We start from the raw sequence: 15,776 nt of genomic DNA on the forward strand, positions 1-15,776 counted from the left end.
ACTGAGCTGGCTTAGACATGTGACAGCGGTTGTCCAAAGTGGTAGTCGTCCCCACTCCAAAGGAATTGGAGGTGGTGTGAGAAGTGACACCGGATGCGGCCACCCCTGGGGAGGGTCTGACCTAGGGTCTCCTCCCAGCTCTCAGGGCAGGGGTTTCTCATTTGTCTAATTTGTGTCAATGGAACCAGGACTGAAATTTGAGGGAAGCCAAAATTGGAGGCTAGGACTCAGAATATAGAATTGCACTAGGTCTGGAAACAAAGGCTTGGAGTGGTTGGGCCGGTGTATTGTGGGAAAGTAAGTCATGGGCAGGGTAAAGAGAGTGAAGGGCGATTGCTGAGGGAGGAAGTGGGATAAGCCACCTGAGGGCAGATGATGCAGACCCTTGAATGCCAGGCCCCAACCCCTGGGATTTTTCCTGAAAGCAGTGGGGAGCCACGGGAGGGATTTGAGCAGGGGAGTGACATAGTTAACTTTGCATTTTAAATAGATGCTCTGACGGGTGTGCTGAAAACAGATGGGAGGAGGAAGAGACTGGAGATGCTAAATTTGGCAGGAACGATGGTCGCCTTAGCCAGGGGAGGTGGCAGAGGAGATGGTGAGAAGTGAGTAGATTCCAGAGATGTGTGGAAGGTAAAACGAACCATTTATTGGGCCCTGTGCTAAGTGTATTACAGTGATTATCTTGTTTAGTCAGTGCAACAATCCTCTAAGTACCATTTTAAATTATTTTACCTGTCCAAAGTCATACAGGAACAAATATCAGAGGTGAGATTCAAATTCAAGCAATTGAATGCCAAAACCCATGTTCTTCCCCCGAAAAGGCAGTAACTGTGAAGTACCCATTACATATTCCATATTTGTGTGAATTTGAGTGTGAGTGTGTTTGTTTAAAAAACAAAAAAAACATAGGTATACATTCAGATGGTTCAAAGTTCAAAAGTACAAAGGGGTATAAAGTGAAAGTTTCCCTTCCCTCTGGAGGCAACCAGTGTTATCAGATATATTTTATATAGTTATAGGATGTTGTACTGATAAGTTAGCACGGTGGCTAAGAGTAACAGGTGCTGGAGCCAAACTTCCTGGGTTCAAATCCTAGTTCCACCACTTACCACCTGTTCAAATCTTATTTCTACCACCTACCAACTGTGTGACCTTAGGAAAATTCCTTCAGCTTTCTGCACCTTAGTTTAGTCAGCTATAAAATGAGGATAGTAGTAGTACCTGACTCATAGGGCTGTTGTGAGGATTGATTGATTGAGCGAGTGATGGCTGCATTGGGTCTCCGTTGCTGCACGCAGGCTTTCTCTAGTTGCGGAGAGCGGAGGCTACTCTTCATTGCAGTGCACAGGCTTTTCATTGTGGTGGCTTCTCTTGTTGAGGAGCACAGGCTCTAAGCGCACGGGCTTCAGTAGTTGTGGCACATGGGCTCAGTAGTTGTGGCTCATGGGCTCTAGAGAGCAGGCTCAGCAGTTGTGGCACATGGGCTTACTTGCTCTGTGGCATGTGGGATCTTCCCGGACCAGGGATCGAACCCGTGTCTCCTGCTTTGGCAGGTAGATTCTTTTTTTTTTTTTTTAAATATTTATTTTATTTTTGGCTGTGTTGGGTCTTCGTTTCTGTGCAAGGGCTTTGTCTAGTTGCGGTGAGTGGGGGCCACTCTTCATCGCGGTACACGGGCCTCTCACTGTCACAGCCTCTCTTGTTGCGGAGCACAAGCTCCAGACACGCAGGCTCAGCAGTTGTGGCTCACGGACCCAGCTGCTCCGCAGCATGTGGGATCTTCCCGGACCAGGGCTTGAACCCGTGTCCCCTGCATTGGCGGGCAGAGTCTCAACCACTGCGCCACCAGGGAAGCCCCAGCAGGTAGATTCTTAACCACTCTACCATCAGGGAAGTCCCTGTTGTGAGGATTTAAATGAGTGATATATGGGAAGCTCACAGAACAGCCACAATTTAAAATGTTAGCTATTCTCTCTATAATTGATATAATGCTTCCCTTCTCTTTGTACACAATTCCCACATAATTTGACATCTTGCAGTTCTTACTTAATTAAGTATCTTGGCTATCATTACACAGCTCCATATTATTAGTAATGACAGCTACATGGTACTCCATTTTGCGGTTCTACCTGAGTTTTTTTAAACAGGCCACCAGTAATGAGCTTTTGGGGAGTGTCCACACTTTATAAACAGTGCTGCAGTGTATTATCTTATACATACCTCTTTTAGCACATGTTTGAATCTCTCTGTAAGACAAATTCCTAGAAGTGTAAATGCTGAGCCACATATATGGACTTATTAGTTTGCTACATTTTGCCAAATTACCCTCTACAGAAGTTATACCAATTTAACTTCCACTGACAATTTATGAGAATGCCTGTTTCTGGCCAACTGCTAATACTGAGCATTATCAAACTTTTTAATATTCACCACCCTCAAAGATGAAAAACAGTGTCTTAGTAGCTTTTATAGGCATTTCCTTTAGTATGAGTGAGGTTGAGCATCTTAAATTCCAGCTGTATTTATCCATTGGATTTTGCAACATGGCAATTGCCATTGACCTTGGTGGGCCTAGTTTTAGTAGCATGAAGGAGGCGTAGTCCAATTAAGAGAGGACTGAGGAATAAACAGGATGTAAAAAGTTGAGAGTTGGAGTAGGCAACACTTTGACTAAGGAAGAGCGAAATAGGGGAAATGGTTGGAGGGGGAGGCTTTTGTTTTGTTTTGTTTTAAGTGCTTAAAATGCAGATGAGAAGAAACCCTCAAGACCCTGAACCATGTTTAAATTGCAGGGACTTTGGGCACTGCCAATAACTAGCTGGGCGACCTTGTATAAGTCGCTTAACCTCTCTGGGTACTAATTTTCCTCACCGGTAAAAATGGGGCCAATAGTCCCTACCACGTAGGGATGTTCTAAGGCTTAAATAAGTGAACACATTCAACAGTTCAGCAAACAGCCTGGCAAACTGTCCTACTGTAGGACCCAACGGCCTACCTCCCCAGATCTCTAGCTGTGTTTTCAGAGATAACGAACTTCTGAGAGCATTTTCTCGGTTCCAGCCTCCGGACTGGAATGGCTGCCTGCGAGGTTTAGACACGGCCGCTCTGCGCAAGCGCGCGCGGCGAGCGAGGCGAGGGCGCGAGGGGCGGAGCTGCGGCCCCCTGGGCTGTTCCGACGATCGCGCACCGCCCCCGCCGCGCCCCGCGCCCGCCCTTGCTAGCAGGCGCCTCCCGCCCCCCGCATTGCTGATGCTGCTGCTGGCCGACATGGACGTGGTGAATCAGGTATGCGTTCCAGCACCGCGGACAGAGCCCGCCGCTGGCCGGCCTCCTCGCCGGGGTCGCAGCGAATCCGCCGACTCTAAGAGGTGGTGGCCAGAATCCTAGCAGCGGACACCCGGTCCCCGGAGCTGGGGCTGGGGTCTGCGGCAGGCAAGGGGAGGAAAGGGGAGGTGGAGAAAAGAAGGAGTGCGCCCTTTGCCGCAGCGAGGGCCGTCCTCACTGCCGCAGCGGGGGCCGCCAGAAGCCAGTTCCTTACGGGCGACCGGGGAGGAAGAGGGGTCTTGGAGCCAGGGTATAGGCAAGGAGGGAGGGTAGGGGAGAGTGGAAGGAAGATGGGGGGTGCTGCAGATGAGCTAGGAAATAGAGCGACAGAAGGCGTGGGGGCGGGGGGTGAAGGGGAGGGCTGACACCTGCCCCTTCCAAATAGAGATGGTACCCTGGTAGACGACCACCTCTTCCCCCAGAGCAGACCAAGGTGGACGATCAGTTTCGCTTCTCCCAAACCCCTAGTCCCCCTTCCCCCCACACATATGCAGTGAAGCCATGTCCTAGCCCTCTTCCACCTTGATCAAATCAGTCCAGACCCTCTCTGCCATCGAACTCTTCTTCACCACCTCAGAACCTCGCCCATCTCTAACCAGGACTAACCCCTCCCCATCCTCATCACCTCAGACACCCCACCACCGTCATCTGACTCACCTTTACCGCTGCAGACCCCTCCCCCACCCTAGCAAATCTGACTCCCTCCCTGTTAGGATTCACCTTCACCATCCAAGACCCCTTCCCCCACCCTAATGAACCCCAACTCCTTCCTCACTCTCTCCACCCAATCCCCTTCACCATCTGACTCACCTTTACCGTTGCAGAGCTTCTCGCCTTCCCTAACTAGTCCTGACTCCATCCCCATCTTGCTCACCCCTCACCCCCTCTGCCATCTATCTCACCATCTCCCCAGACGTCCCCACCAGCCCTGAACCCTGGGGACCTTCTCTCAGAGACCCTGAGCTCACACCTTCCCCAAAGTGTCACTTTCTCCTTTTCACTGCCTCTCCAAACGTCACTCCCTCCTGGAGATCACATGCCTTATCCCCAGGGGTCATTGCCTGGTGGCCTTGTCCCCCACCTCCCTCTCCATCCCCAACAACCCCACCCCTCCCCACCGTTTCTCTCCTCAGTTGGTGGCCGGGGGTCAGTTCCGGGTGGTCAAGGAGCCCCTCGGCTTTGTGAAGGTGCTGCAATGGGTGAGTGTGGTCTGGGCTGTGGGGAGAAAGAGGGAGGTAGTGGGGTCTGGAAGAGCAGGGATGGAGTAGGGATAAGGAGGGAGGGATGGATGGGTGGTGGGGCAGAAGGGGGTGGGGGAATTGGGCTCCTGGGTGAAGTCCCATGGGGTTGGGGCCAGAGAACAGATGGGCTGTGATGTGACGCCACTTAAGGCCAAGGGTACCCCTATTCTGAAGTGGAAGATTGCAACGTCCTACTTCCTCTCCTGAGGTGAGAGAGGGGCAGGGGAGGTGGAGACTGAAGCTGGTTGCTGCAGGGAGAGACGAAAAGCCAGAGAAACCCAGAGACAGTGAAGGAGACAGAGAGAATGGGTGATCGGGAATGATGGAGAAAGAAATGGAAATACCAGGAAAAACGTGATATGGAGATGGGAGAGAAACAAACAGAAAGAGACAAAGAAAAGGGAGACAGAGAAAGATGCACAGAGAACAAGAGATGCAAAGAGAAACAGACACAGTAAGAGAGGAAGAGAAATGTGGGGGGGGGAGAAAGAGACAGAGGGAGAAGAAGACACCCTCCAGGAAAAGAGAAAAGGAGAAACCGATAAACAGAAAGAGGCAGGAGGGAGACAGAGAGAGCACCGTAGAGATAATGTCAGAGACAGAGACAGAGCAGGGAGATAGAGACAGACAGACCAAGAAACAGAAAGACACACACACACACAAACATTCTGAGAGAGAGAGAGAGAGAGAGAGAGAGAGAGAGAGAGAGAGAGAGAGAGGGAAGAGGCAGAAAGAGACACACATAGATACTAGAGAGGCAGAGAGAGAAACAGAGACAGAGACATCTGAGAAAGACAAAGACACATTGAGAAACAGAGACAGAGAGATACCGAGGGAAATAGAGACACAGAGAACAACCGAGACAGGCAGAATACAGAGAGAGACAAAGACAGAGACAGAGAAATAGACTGAGACAGAATAAGGGGAATCAGAGCATTATTGAGAGGTAGAAACCAAGAGAGACACTGGGAGAAAGACTGGAAGAGATAGCCACACCCCTCTAATCAGCTTGTCCTTGGGCCTCGCTGAGCCCTGATTAGGGGGTGGGGGTGGGGACCAGTCCATCTGCTGCTGCCAATGCTGGGCCCCATCTGTCCAGAGGAGGGCAGCCCCATCCCACGTGCACACAGGCTCACCGTGGCCATCCCCATCCCTGCTGCCCAAGGTCTTTGCCATCTTCGCCTTTGCCACATGCGGCAGTTACAGTGGGGAGCTCCAGCTGAGTGTGGACTGTGCCAACAAGACCAAGAGTGACCTCAACATCGAGGTCGAATTCGAGTACCCCTTCAGGTGTGCCCCCACACTAGCCCACCCCTGGGATCCTGACAGACCTGGGATGGGGGTGGGGGGTGGGACCGGCCAACACCTTCTCCCCAGCGGCTCCTGCCCAGCCCCCACCTCGGGAGACCACACCCACTCAGGTCACTGCGCATGCACTGAGCACCTACCTTGTGCCTGGCACTCCTCTGGACATCTAGGACACGTGGTGACCAAGACAGGCATAGGCTGTTGCCCTCTGGCTGTGTTCTAGTGAAGAGGAGGGGCAGGAGATTGGCAATAAACAAGATTCAAAATTATATATATATATATATATATATATATCCTTAAGGCAGTAGGTGCTCAATTAATGTGAGCCAATATCATTATTTAATTCCCATTCGTTCATCCCATACACATGTTTTGAGAACCGATTGTATGTCAGGTACTGCTGAAAGTGCTGGGGATATAACAGTGAACAAAACAGACCAAGCTATCTACCCTCATGGAGCCAACATTGTAACAAATAAACAAATGAATAAAGAGGATGATTGCAGATTGGGAGAAATCCAAGGAGGGCATCTTCATGCAGGGTTTTATGATAGAGAATAATCAGGGGGTGCTGCTTAGCCATGGGGAAGGATTAAGCCCAATTAAACAGTTCTGAGCGCTATTGAGCTCATACCTTGTGCCAGGTGCTAGGTGCACAAGAGTGAACACAAGCAGGCAAGGTTGCTGCCCTCATGGGGAGGCTTACCTCCTAGGAATGGGAAGACAGAGACCCACAGACACAATTTCAATAGAGGCTCCTGAGGCTTCTCCACTACCAGGACAAATCACATAACTGCTCTGGGTCTCCATTTCTTCATCTGTAAAAGGGGATAATAATACCCAGCTTACAGGGTTATGATAAATATTAAATGAATTAATACTTGTAAAATGCTTAGCACAGTGCCAGGCACACAATAAGCGCTCCATAAGTGTTTGTTAAAATAAGAAAAATAAATAAGTTTAAAGGACTCAGGAAAGAGATCAGGGATTGAGTTGGAAATTAGGGATTTTTGAGCACTAAGGGTAAATGTAGGCTCAGGGGATCACCCAGGGTGAGAGGCAAGACTGAAGAGAAGATAGCCCAGTGCAGGGCCTCAGCAATAATCAAAAGAAAAGGGGGCACCAGGGAGGCGTGGTCTGAGAGTCTGGGGAAGGGGGGAATGACAACCAGGGATCCATCAGTTCACAGAAGCCAAGAGAGTTTGGGGAAGGAGTGGGAGTTGCAGCATGGGATACTGCTGAGAGCAGGCCCTTTGGGGATCTAGAAGACCAGAAAAATCTGTGGACCCCCCAACTCCTCCCATGTCTAGGACCTCGGGTCCTGAGGATCTGCCCTTCACCCCCAAGCCTTCCAGGGGAAAAAATCTTTGCCCTGTGTCCCCCTGACCAACCCTGCCACTGCCCCAATAATCACCCCCAAGGACCCCTCATTCCCCCTAGAAACCCAGAAACTTAAACCCAGATCCAACTCCTAGCTCCATCATTTAGCAGCCATGCAGCCCTGTGCAAGTAACTTAGCCGTGCAGAGCTTCGGTTTGTTCATCTGTAAAACATGTATAATAATGCCTGCTTTAGAGAATTGTGGGGGAGGGTCATTAAGTGAAGCAATTATGTAAAATGCTTAGAGGTGATCAATAAGTGTAAGCCCTTCCCTTAGGGCCTTTGCTATACAAGGGCACTGGCACCATTTGGATCCTGCCCCCCAACCTGAGGCCAGAGCTCTGGGACTGCACCCTGCTCTTTCTCTCCACACACATTTCTCCTTATGACCCCTCTTCCATCACACCATAGGAAAGGCCTTAGCCTCACATGCCTTCCCAGTCTACAGCTCCCCCCCGCCGCCCACACCTCACATACATGAATCCTGTTCCAGCATCCCTTCTACCCTCCTGTCTTTCTGTCTGTCTCCTCCTATTTTGTAGTCCCTGGGCTCTCCTCTGCTGTGTACACATTTGTTTTTCTCTTGGGGACCTGAAGTGAGGTGGAAAGAAGAGTCAACATGACGTAGGGGGAAAAACACAGGGTTCAGATTCCAACTCTGTCATTCCTATACCAGCTGTGTGACTTGAGGCAAGTTAATGCGTTTCTCAGAGCCTCTGTTTCTGCCTCCATATACTTCATTTAATAAACACTTATTGAGCGCCTACTATGTGGCAGCACTGTTCCAGGCCTTAAGGGTACAACACTGAACAAAACAAAGGAAAAAGCCCTGCCCTCTTGTAGTTACAACAAAAATCAAGGAAAAAAGTAAAATACATGGTATGTCAGATGGGGTATCACAGCTACAGAGAAAATGGAGCAAAGAAGGGGGCTAAGGAGTGCTGGGAGGGAATGGTTAGATTTAATTAAATAGATCAGGGAAGACCTCACTGAGAAGGTGACCAGTGGAGCAAAGCTTGAATGAGAAGAGCATTCCAGGGCAAAAATCCTAGGGTGGGAGGGTGCCTGGTATGTTCTATGCATAACCAAGGGGCCAAAGTACCTAGGTTGGAGTGAGAGCTGAGTGATACCTATTTCACCGGCATGCTCTCAGCAATCAATGAAATGTGACTGGTACACAGTAGGTGCTCGTGAATGGTTATTTCCTCCTCTTCCTGGGACCTTGTCAGAATCTGGGCAGGGGGGAGGGGAGGGAGTTCTTAGGGCCTGGGCCACACCTGCCCACCTCTCTCCACAGGCTGTACCAAGTGTACTTTGAGGCACCCACCTGCCAAGGGGACCCTAAAAATATCTTCCTCGTGGGGGACTACTCCTCATCGGCTGAATTCTTTGTCACCGTGGCCGTATTTGCCTTCCTCTACTCCATGGGGGCTCTGGCTACCTACATCTTCCTGCAGAACAAGTACCGAGAGAACAACAAAGGGCCCATGCTGGTGAGCTCCCACAGGCATTTGTATGCATACAGGGGCCAGGGGACATGGAACCTTGGGGACACAGCCATGTTCAGAGGCCACGTCAAATCCCAGACAGGCCCACATGCAAGCGGCCCTGATAACAGCCACACACATTACTGCTGCTGCTGCTATGAGCATCAGAGACAGCGAATCAGAGTGACGGGGACACACCCACAGCCCACAAAGAATCCCAGGCACCTGGAAACCTGCCACCTCTCACAAAACCCTACAGTCTAGATGAAAGAAAGAAGCACACAGAGGTTCATTGTGACAGTCATGCTTGTCATCACACCACACAGACACACTGATTCCTACACAGGTGTACTCATACACCCTCATCCCAGACACAAAATGACACAAATTCCCACATTCAGATAAAAGTGGAAAGACACACTACTTTCCACAGATTTGGCAACCATCTCACAGAACCCCCCCACACACACACCACATACCACGATCACACTCCCACACCCTCTGTCACATACACACACATGCACAGACAAGCCCAAGCTAGGAGGGCCACCTTCAAGTGAGTGTTGGGGATTTCAAGAGCTGGAAAGGCAGGGGAGAGACAAGCCTCTTCTGGGAGACCCCCCTCCCAAGGAAGCCTGTGATCTGAAGAGGCCCCACAGCCCAGCATGAAGCAGCCCACTCACGGTGCCATCTCCCTCTCCCCTGCCCGGCCTAGGACTTTCTGGCCACGGCAGTGTTCGCCTTCATGTGGCTGGTTAGCTCGTCAGCCTGGGCCAAGGGGCTGTCAGATGTGAAGATGGCCACGGACCCAGAGAACATTATCAAGGGGATGCCTGTCTGCCACCAGACGGGGAATACATGCAAGGAGCTGAGGGACCCTGTGACCTCTGGCCTCAACACCTCGGTGGTAAGCCCTGGGAAGCTGACTGGGCCAGCTGGGGAGGGTGGCTGGGAAACTTAGTCTGGCATGGGGAGTGGTGGAGAGAGAATGAGAGGATAATTCAGAGGAAATCCAAGAGGGCTCCCTGGAGGAGGCATGCCAACAACAGAGCCTTGTAGGATGAGATAGCAATTGTAACCACGGTGGCACCACAGACTGTCCCCAAAACGGGAACGTGAGATATTCTGTCCAGTTAGGTTTGGGAGACCTGGATCACAGGCTCAGCCTAGTCATATAGAATCTCTGGCAACTCAGTAAGTACCCTCTTGGGACCTGTTTCCTTATACGCAAAATGAAGGAATAACTTGAAATGTTTCCCGTATGGACACCTCCTACTGGCCAGAGTCAGACTGAGCTCAAATCCGAGCTCTGCCATTTGCAAGCTCTACAACCTGAAACTAGTTACCTCAGCCTCTCAGGCCTCAGTTTGAGCATATAAATTGAAAATAAGAGGTCCTGCTACAAAGTTAAGTAGGGAACTAATAACATACAAAGTGCTTAGAAAAGGGCCTGGCACATGGTAAGTCGTATACAAGTGTTACAGATCCTCAGATTCCAACTCTTTTTTTGTCAATTGCTGGCTACCAGACCTAAGCCACTTAGCCTCTCTGCACCTCAGTTTCCTCAGCTGTAAAGTGGAAATATTACTTCCTGTCCCCAAATTGAATTACATTGTATATATTTATACAAATCTATATATTTGTTTTAATATAAAAGCATATATTTATATACTTTATACATGGGTATTTATACATATATTTGTATATACATATATATGTATATATGCATCCATTAGTGGTATATCTACATATTTAATAAAAATTTATGCTTAACATTTTACTATATATTACAAAATTAGGTTTACTATATTTTGTACATGTATAAACGTGTATATATGCAAATACATAAACACATATGTAATACTGATATATCTCAACATCCCTGGGAATCTGAATTCTAACACGCCCCATGCCCCCCTCCCCACCAAGGTGATTTTTGTGCACATTGACATTTATGCGCTGGGACTCGGAGGGTCGGGGTCTCAGAAACCACCACCCTCCGGGCACCCGCGAATCCAAGCCCAACGCAAGCGGCCTCGATGTTCCCCGGGGCCGCCAGTGCAATGGGCGCAGGACAACAGCCGAGCTTTGTCTCCCCACAGGTGTTTGGCTTCCTGAACCTGGTGCTCTGGGTCGGCAACCTGTGGTTCGTATTCAAGGAGACAGGCTGGGCCGCCCCATTCCTGCGCGCTCCTCCCGGCGCCCCCGAGAAGCAACCGGCGCCCGGGGATGCCTACGGCGAGGCAGGCTACGGGCAGGGCCCCGGCGGGTACGGGCCCCAGGACTCCTACGGGCCCCAGGGCGGCTATCAGCCTGACTACGGGCAGCCCGCCGGTGGCGGTGGCGGTGGCTACGGGCCTCAGGGCGACTACGGGCAGCAAGGCTATGGCCCTCAGGGTGCACCCACCTCCTTCTCCAATCAGATGTAGTCTGGTGAGTGACAGACAGGCGGGGCGGCCAAGGAGGGTTCATGATCCTTTCATGGGCGGGTTAGTGAACCAATAGGAGTAGGATACTGGCCGGACAGGTAAGGATGGGAATTTGAAGGAGCCAATAGAGAGGCGGAGCTACGTGCTAGGGGCGAAAAATTAGCCAATGGTGGAGAGCAGAAGAGTGCTGTTTGAAAATGGGCAGAATGAAGAGCCAATGGGAGAGAGGTAGAAGTGCTGTTCTGAGGGAAGGGAGGGGAGAGAGAAGTGGGCCGAGCAACCAATGAAAGGAGGGAGTAACAGGAGGACTTGCGTAGTGGGAAATCCGCCAGGCGCAGGAGCCACGGAGGGAAGAAGAGGTGGGTCTTAGCCAATACGTTATGATCAGGCCAATAGATGATGAGGGTAAACGGGCTTGGATCATGAAGGTCAGACAAGATCACCAATCCAAAGGAGGTGACAGATGCGCCACCTCTCCGCAACCCTGGAGGCGACGGAGGTGGTGTGGAATTTCAAAGAAGGAAAGGCCCGGGGCGGAGCGGAGCGGGGCGGGGCGGGGTGGGGCGCATTGGAAAGTCTTGCCGGCCTTCTAGTTGGGACTCAAAAGAGAAGCGAGATTTCCCTCAAATGTGAGGGGGGGAGATGGGGAGTAGAGTCAGGCTGATAGCGTTAGAGGGGAAAGGCAAGGAGGTGGCAACACATGGGTGGAGGTAGCTTCTGACACTTGGCCAGGATGGAAAGGGCAGGGAGGAGTTTATCAGGCATCCCATATCTAATTCATTAAAAATTCTTGTTGACTCTACCTTCAAAATACATCCATAATCTTCCCACTGTCCCCCTGGACCTCTTCACTGGTTTCCACTCCCATTCCCATTATATTCTGCTTATGGCGTGGGGTACGATCCTGTTAAACCCTAAACCACACCACGACCCTCCTGTGCTCAGAGCTCAGAGCTCTACCAAGGCTCCCATCTCACTCAGATTAAAAGCCAAAGCCAAAGCTATGGCCCACAAGGCCCTACACAATCTAGCCCCACCCCTCACTTCTCTAACCTCTCACCCCCAACCACTCCCCCGCACTCTGTTCCAGCCACACTGGCCACCTCGATGTACCAGACACAGTCCAACTTCACAGTCTTGGTACTTGCTTTCCCCCTGGAGTTACACACCCACACACACTGATAACCTTACCTGGCCAACTCCTTAAAGGCCCTTTTCTTACCTCTCCCTGTGCTTTTCTTTATCACAGTCTGTAATTATTAGTTTATGTTTATTGACTGTCTCTTCTACTAGACTAGGGGATATGACCATGACTAATTCATGCTATAGACACATCACCTAGAGCACTACTAATGGTAAGAAACATTTATTGAGGAAATAAAAGAAACAACATAGCATGAGACATTTTACTATCATTTTACTCTTCTTCTCTGCTTAAAATCTCCACTTGATTTATACCTTATCCAGAGTCAAAGCTGAAGTCCTCACAACCTTGTCTACAAGCTCCTATGTGACCCCATTGCCTACCTCTCGGACATCACCTCCTACCACTCTCACTTGCTCACTCCCCTGAAGCCCCACTGATCTCCTTGCTGTTCCTCAAACACACTAGATGTGGTCCCACCCCAGGGCCTTTGCAATGGCTGTGCTCCCTACCCGGAATGCTCTTCTCTCCAGTTATCTGCATGGCTCATTCCTTCACCTCCTTAAGTCTTTATTCCAATGTCACTTCTTCAATGAGGTCTTCTCTGACTACCTACTTACTACAGCAACCTTTCTTCCCCTGCTGTCACTCCTAATCCCCCTCGCCCCAGTCTACTTTTTGTTTTTCCATTTCACTTATTATCACCTTATGTCATACTAGATAACTTATTTATACATCATGGTAGTTGTTTAAGTCTTTCTCCCCTGATTTCTCCCCTGCTACAATGTAAGCTCCACAAAGATGAGGATCTTTGCTCTGCTCAATATAATTTACCACCAATGAGGAGAACAGTACCTGTTAACAGACTTTTTTAGGTTGGGGGAAGGGGAAACCATAATTTCTTTGGTACCTAATCTAGTGAAGGCAAGGTATATCTTCCCAGCAGGAGCAGCTGGGATGAAGCTGACCCCAAGACTATAAGTGAAGGAAGAAGGAAGAAAGATCCTGGCAGATAGAGGGTGAAGCCAGGGCAGAGGCATAGCAGCCCAGCCCTTCCCTAAAGGCACCACCTGTGTCTGGACCCCCTCTCCTTTTGTATCTTTTGTCTCCACAGGTCAGTGCAGCCCGGGAGGACCCCGTTGGTAGGCAAGAGCTCAGGAGAAGGACTGCCCCCCATTCCCATCCCTACACCCCAGGTCTCCACTCCTCAAACCAGGAGACCCTTAACTGTCTTTGCTGTTTATATATATATATATATATATTATATAAATATCTATTTATCTGTCTGAGCCCTGCCCCCACTCCACTCCCCTTATGCATTAGGGACCCAATCTTGCATGGGCCCCTCTCTTATCCCTACCCCTTCCCCTTCATCCTTTGGCCTCTCTCTGTTCCCTGGCCCTGTGCCCTGAGGTTGGGGGGCTCTGTAAGGGGGACAGGGAGGAGACAGAAGGCTGTGTGGGGAGGGTGGATGTGAGTTCAGACTCTCCCCTCTCTCCCTCCCCTCCTCCCAACTCGGGCCTTGATTCCTCCAGCAATGCCTGAACAGGGGCCATTAGGGAAAATTCAACTCTGAAGAGAGGAGAAAGGCAGAGACTGGGGGAGCTTGGGACCCAAGGTGGTCTTGGAGAGGACCTCTGGAGTGGGCGGGGCTCGTAAGCAGAGGGGTTGGGTTCCAGACATACTGGATCTGGAGTATGAAGAAGGGTTCCCTACAGCATTCTAGAATGGGGCTTAGAAGGAGGCTGAGGGTGTGGTCCTAGAGGGGGTGGAGCTTTGAGTGAGGCAGTGGGTGGGCCCACAGTGGGCAGGGGTTGGAATAGGACAGGGTTCTACGGAAGGAATGTGACTTGGGACCTGGACACTGGGCTTGGAAAAACGCTAAGGGCGTGTTTCTAGAAGGGGTGGGGCTTGAAGCAGGCAGTGGGTGAGGCCCCAGAGTGGGCAGGCCTTGGATTGGGACCAGAATCTATTGAAGGGGTGTGGCTTTGAACACTCGAGAGACTGAGTTTGATTCTAAAGGGGGCCGACCTTGGGCAAGGCAAGAAGTGGAGTTCAGGAATGGGCCAAACTTGGAGTGAAGTGGTGGTCTGGGTTCTAGACAGTTCAGGGCTTAGAGTGGGGCGTGCATGGTGGTTTCTGAAGGAGCAGCCCCGCCCCCGCAAAGGAGCAGTGAAGAAAATATGTTTTAAAGTGGGTGGGTTTGGCAGTGGGGAGGGCGAGGTGAGAGGCTTGGTTAGGAGCTGAGGGATGGATTTCGTTAGGGGTAGGGGGGAATATCCTTGGCCAAGGCTGGAGACTGAGGTGGCCTGGGAAGAGCTGAGAGATGAGACTTGGAGGGTAAGGGGTGGGATCCAGAGAGAGGCATCCCCCACACCCTTGCCTACCCTGAGATGGGACAGCTAGGCAGAGGACAGAGGACAGAGCCAAAGGGTCTGTGGGGCCGACCTACCCTTCTCCCCGCCCCACCCCGGTCTCCTCCCTCCCTCCACACCCCCATCCGTCCCGGAGTGGTTGGAGGCCCGGTCTGGAGCCCCTATCCTGCACCCTCTGCTGTGTCTGTGACGTCGGTAGTGCCTGTGCTTGTGTGTTGCCATTTTGTCTGGCTGTGGCCCCTCCCCCTCCCCTCCAGACCGCCACCCTTTCCCATGCCCTTCGGTATCGTTTGAAGACTCCATCCCCCAAGAACAAATATGATTAATTCTTCTCCCCTAAATAAACTCCTCAACCACCTAGTCCACACGGCTCTTACTTCTCAGTGTGTCTTTTTTTGGGGGGGGGAGAGAAAGATGGGGAAGAGGAGGCGAGAGGAAGCTCCGCCTCTGACCTGCTGGACACGGTTTGAGTCACCCCACCATTTTCGGCCCCTCCAACAGTGTTTTGCCGAGCCCTGTCCTCTGTGAAGCCTCGCCTGCCGATCATTCTAAGTCACTCTCTGAGTAGCCCTGCTGACTGCCCCACTACTGGCCACCAAATGCCCAGTCTTTCTAGGGTTCGTTTCTAATTCTGGTCCCTTAGCCATGCCCCTTCCCAGCCCCTGTGGAGCCCTGTCCTTGAATCCCCAAACGGTTCAAAGGGAGACTTCCCTCTAGCCACCTGCCTCACATTCTTCAGACCCTGATGTCTCTCTATTTCCTTGTGTCTGCTCCAGCTGGAGAACCGGGAGACCCACTAGGCTGCAAGGCCGGGAGGCGGGGCGCCAAGGTGACTCATTAGTTCTTTCATTCACTCCCAATAACCTGTCTCAGGCTCCTCCCTGGGGCAGGGAGGGGCAGGAAGTGACCAGGATGTGCGTAATGGGGCGCGGTGGGGGGTGAGGTCCCCGGCGCCCACGATGAAGGGCCCGGCTGACCGACGCCACCGCGGTGCCTAATTAGAGACCCTGGCCGGGCACCGGAGTTCTGGCTGTGTGCCGGGGACCCCCTCCTCCCAGCCCCGAGGCATAGTGAAGCTTGAGGGC

General features: G+C 51.3%; 1 protein-coding gene across 1 annotated transcript; it reads left to right on the top strand.

Annotated features, from left to right (window-relative positions):
* Nucleotides 1-3,186: 3,186 nt before the first annotated feature.
* Nucleotides 3,187-15,051, top strand: SYP (synaptophysin). The gene is made up of 7 exons (XM_059049963.2): nucleotides 3,187-3,288; nucleotides 4,461-4,526; nucleotides 5,734-5,858; nucleotides 8,554-8,749; nucleotides 9,459-9,650; nucleotides 10,846-11,176; nucleotides 13,431-15,051. The coding sequence occupies exons 1-6, from the start codon at nucleotides 3,253-3,255 to the stop codon at nucleotides 11,170-11,172; spliced, it is 942 nt and encodes a 313-aa protein (XP_058905946.2). The 5' UTR covers nucleotides 3,187-3,252; the 3' UTR covers nucleotides 11,173-11,176; nucleotides 13,431-15,051.
* Nucleotides 15,052-15,776: the final 725 nt, after the last annotated feature.

This window comes from Kogia breviceps, chromosome X (assembly GCF_026419965.1).
Source record: "Kogia breviceps isolate mKogBre1 chromosome X, mKogBre1 haplotype 1, whole genome shotgun sequence".
In the NCBI taxonomy this organism is placed as follows: Eukaryota; Metazoa; Chordata; class Mammalia; order Artiodactyla; family Physeteridae; genus Kogia; species Kogia breviceps.

Bases quoted from the DNA above. Each gene is read 5' to 3' on its own strand.
- SYP (XM_059049963.2), top strand. From the start codon at position 3,253: ATGCTGCTGCTGGCCGACATGGACGTGGTGAATCAG. The intron at 5,859-8,553 runs GTGTGCCCCCAC...CTCTCTCCACAG, and splicing joins GAATTCGAGTACCCCTTCAG to GCTGTACCAAGTGTACTTTG. The intron at 8,750-9,458 runs GTGAGCTCCCAC...TGCCCGGCCTAG, and splicing joins ACAACAAAGGGCCCATGCTG to GACTTTCTGGCCACGGCAGT.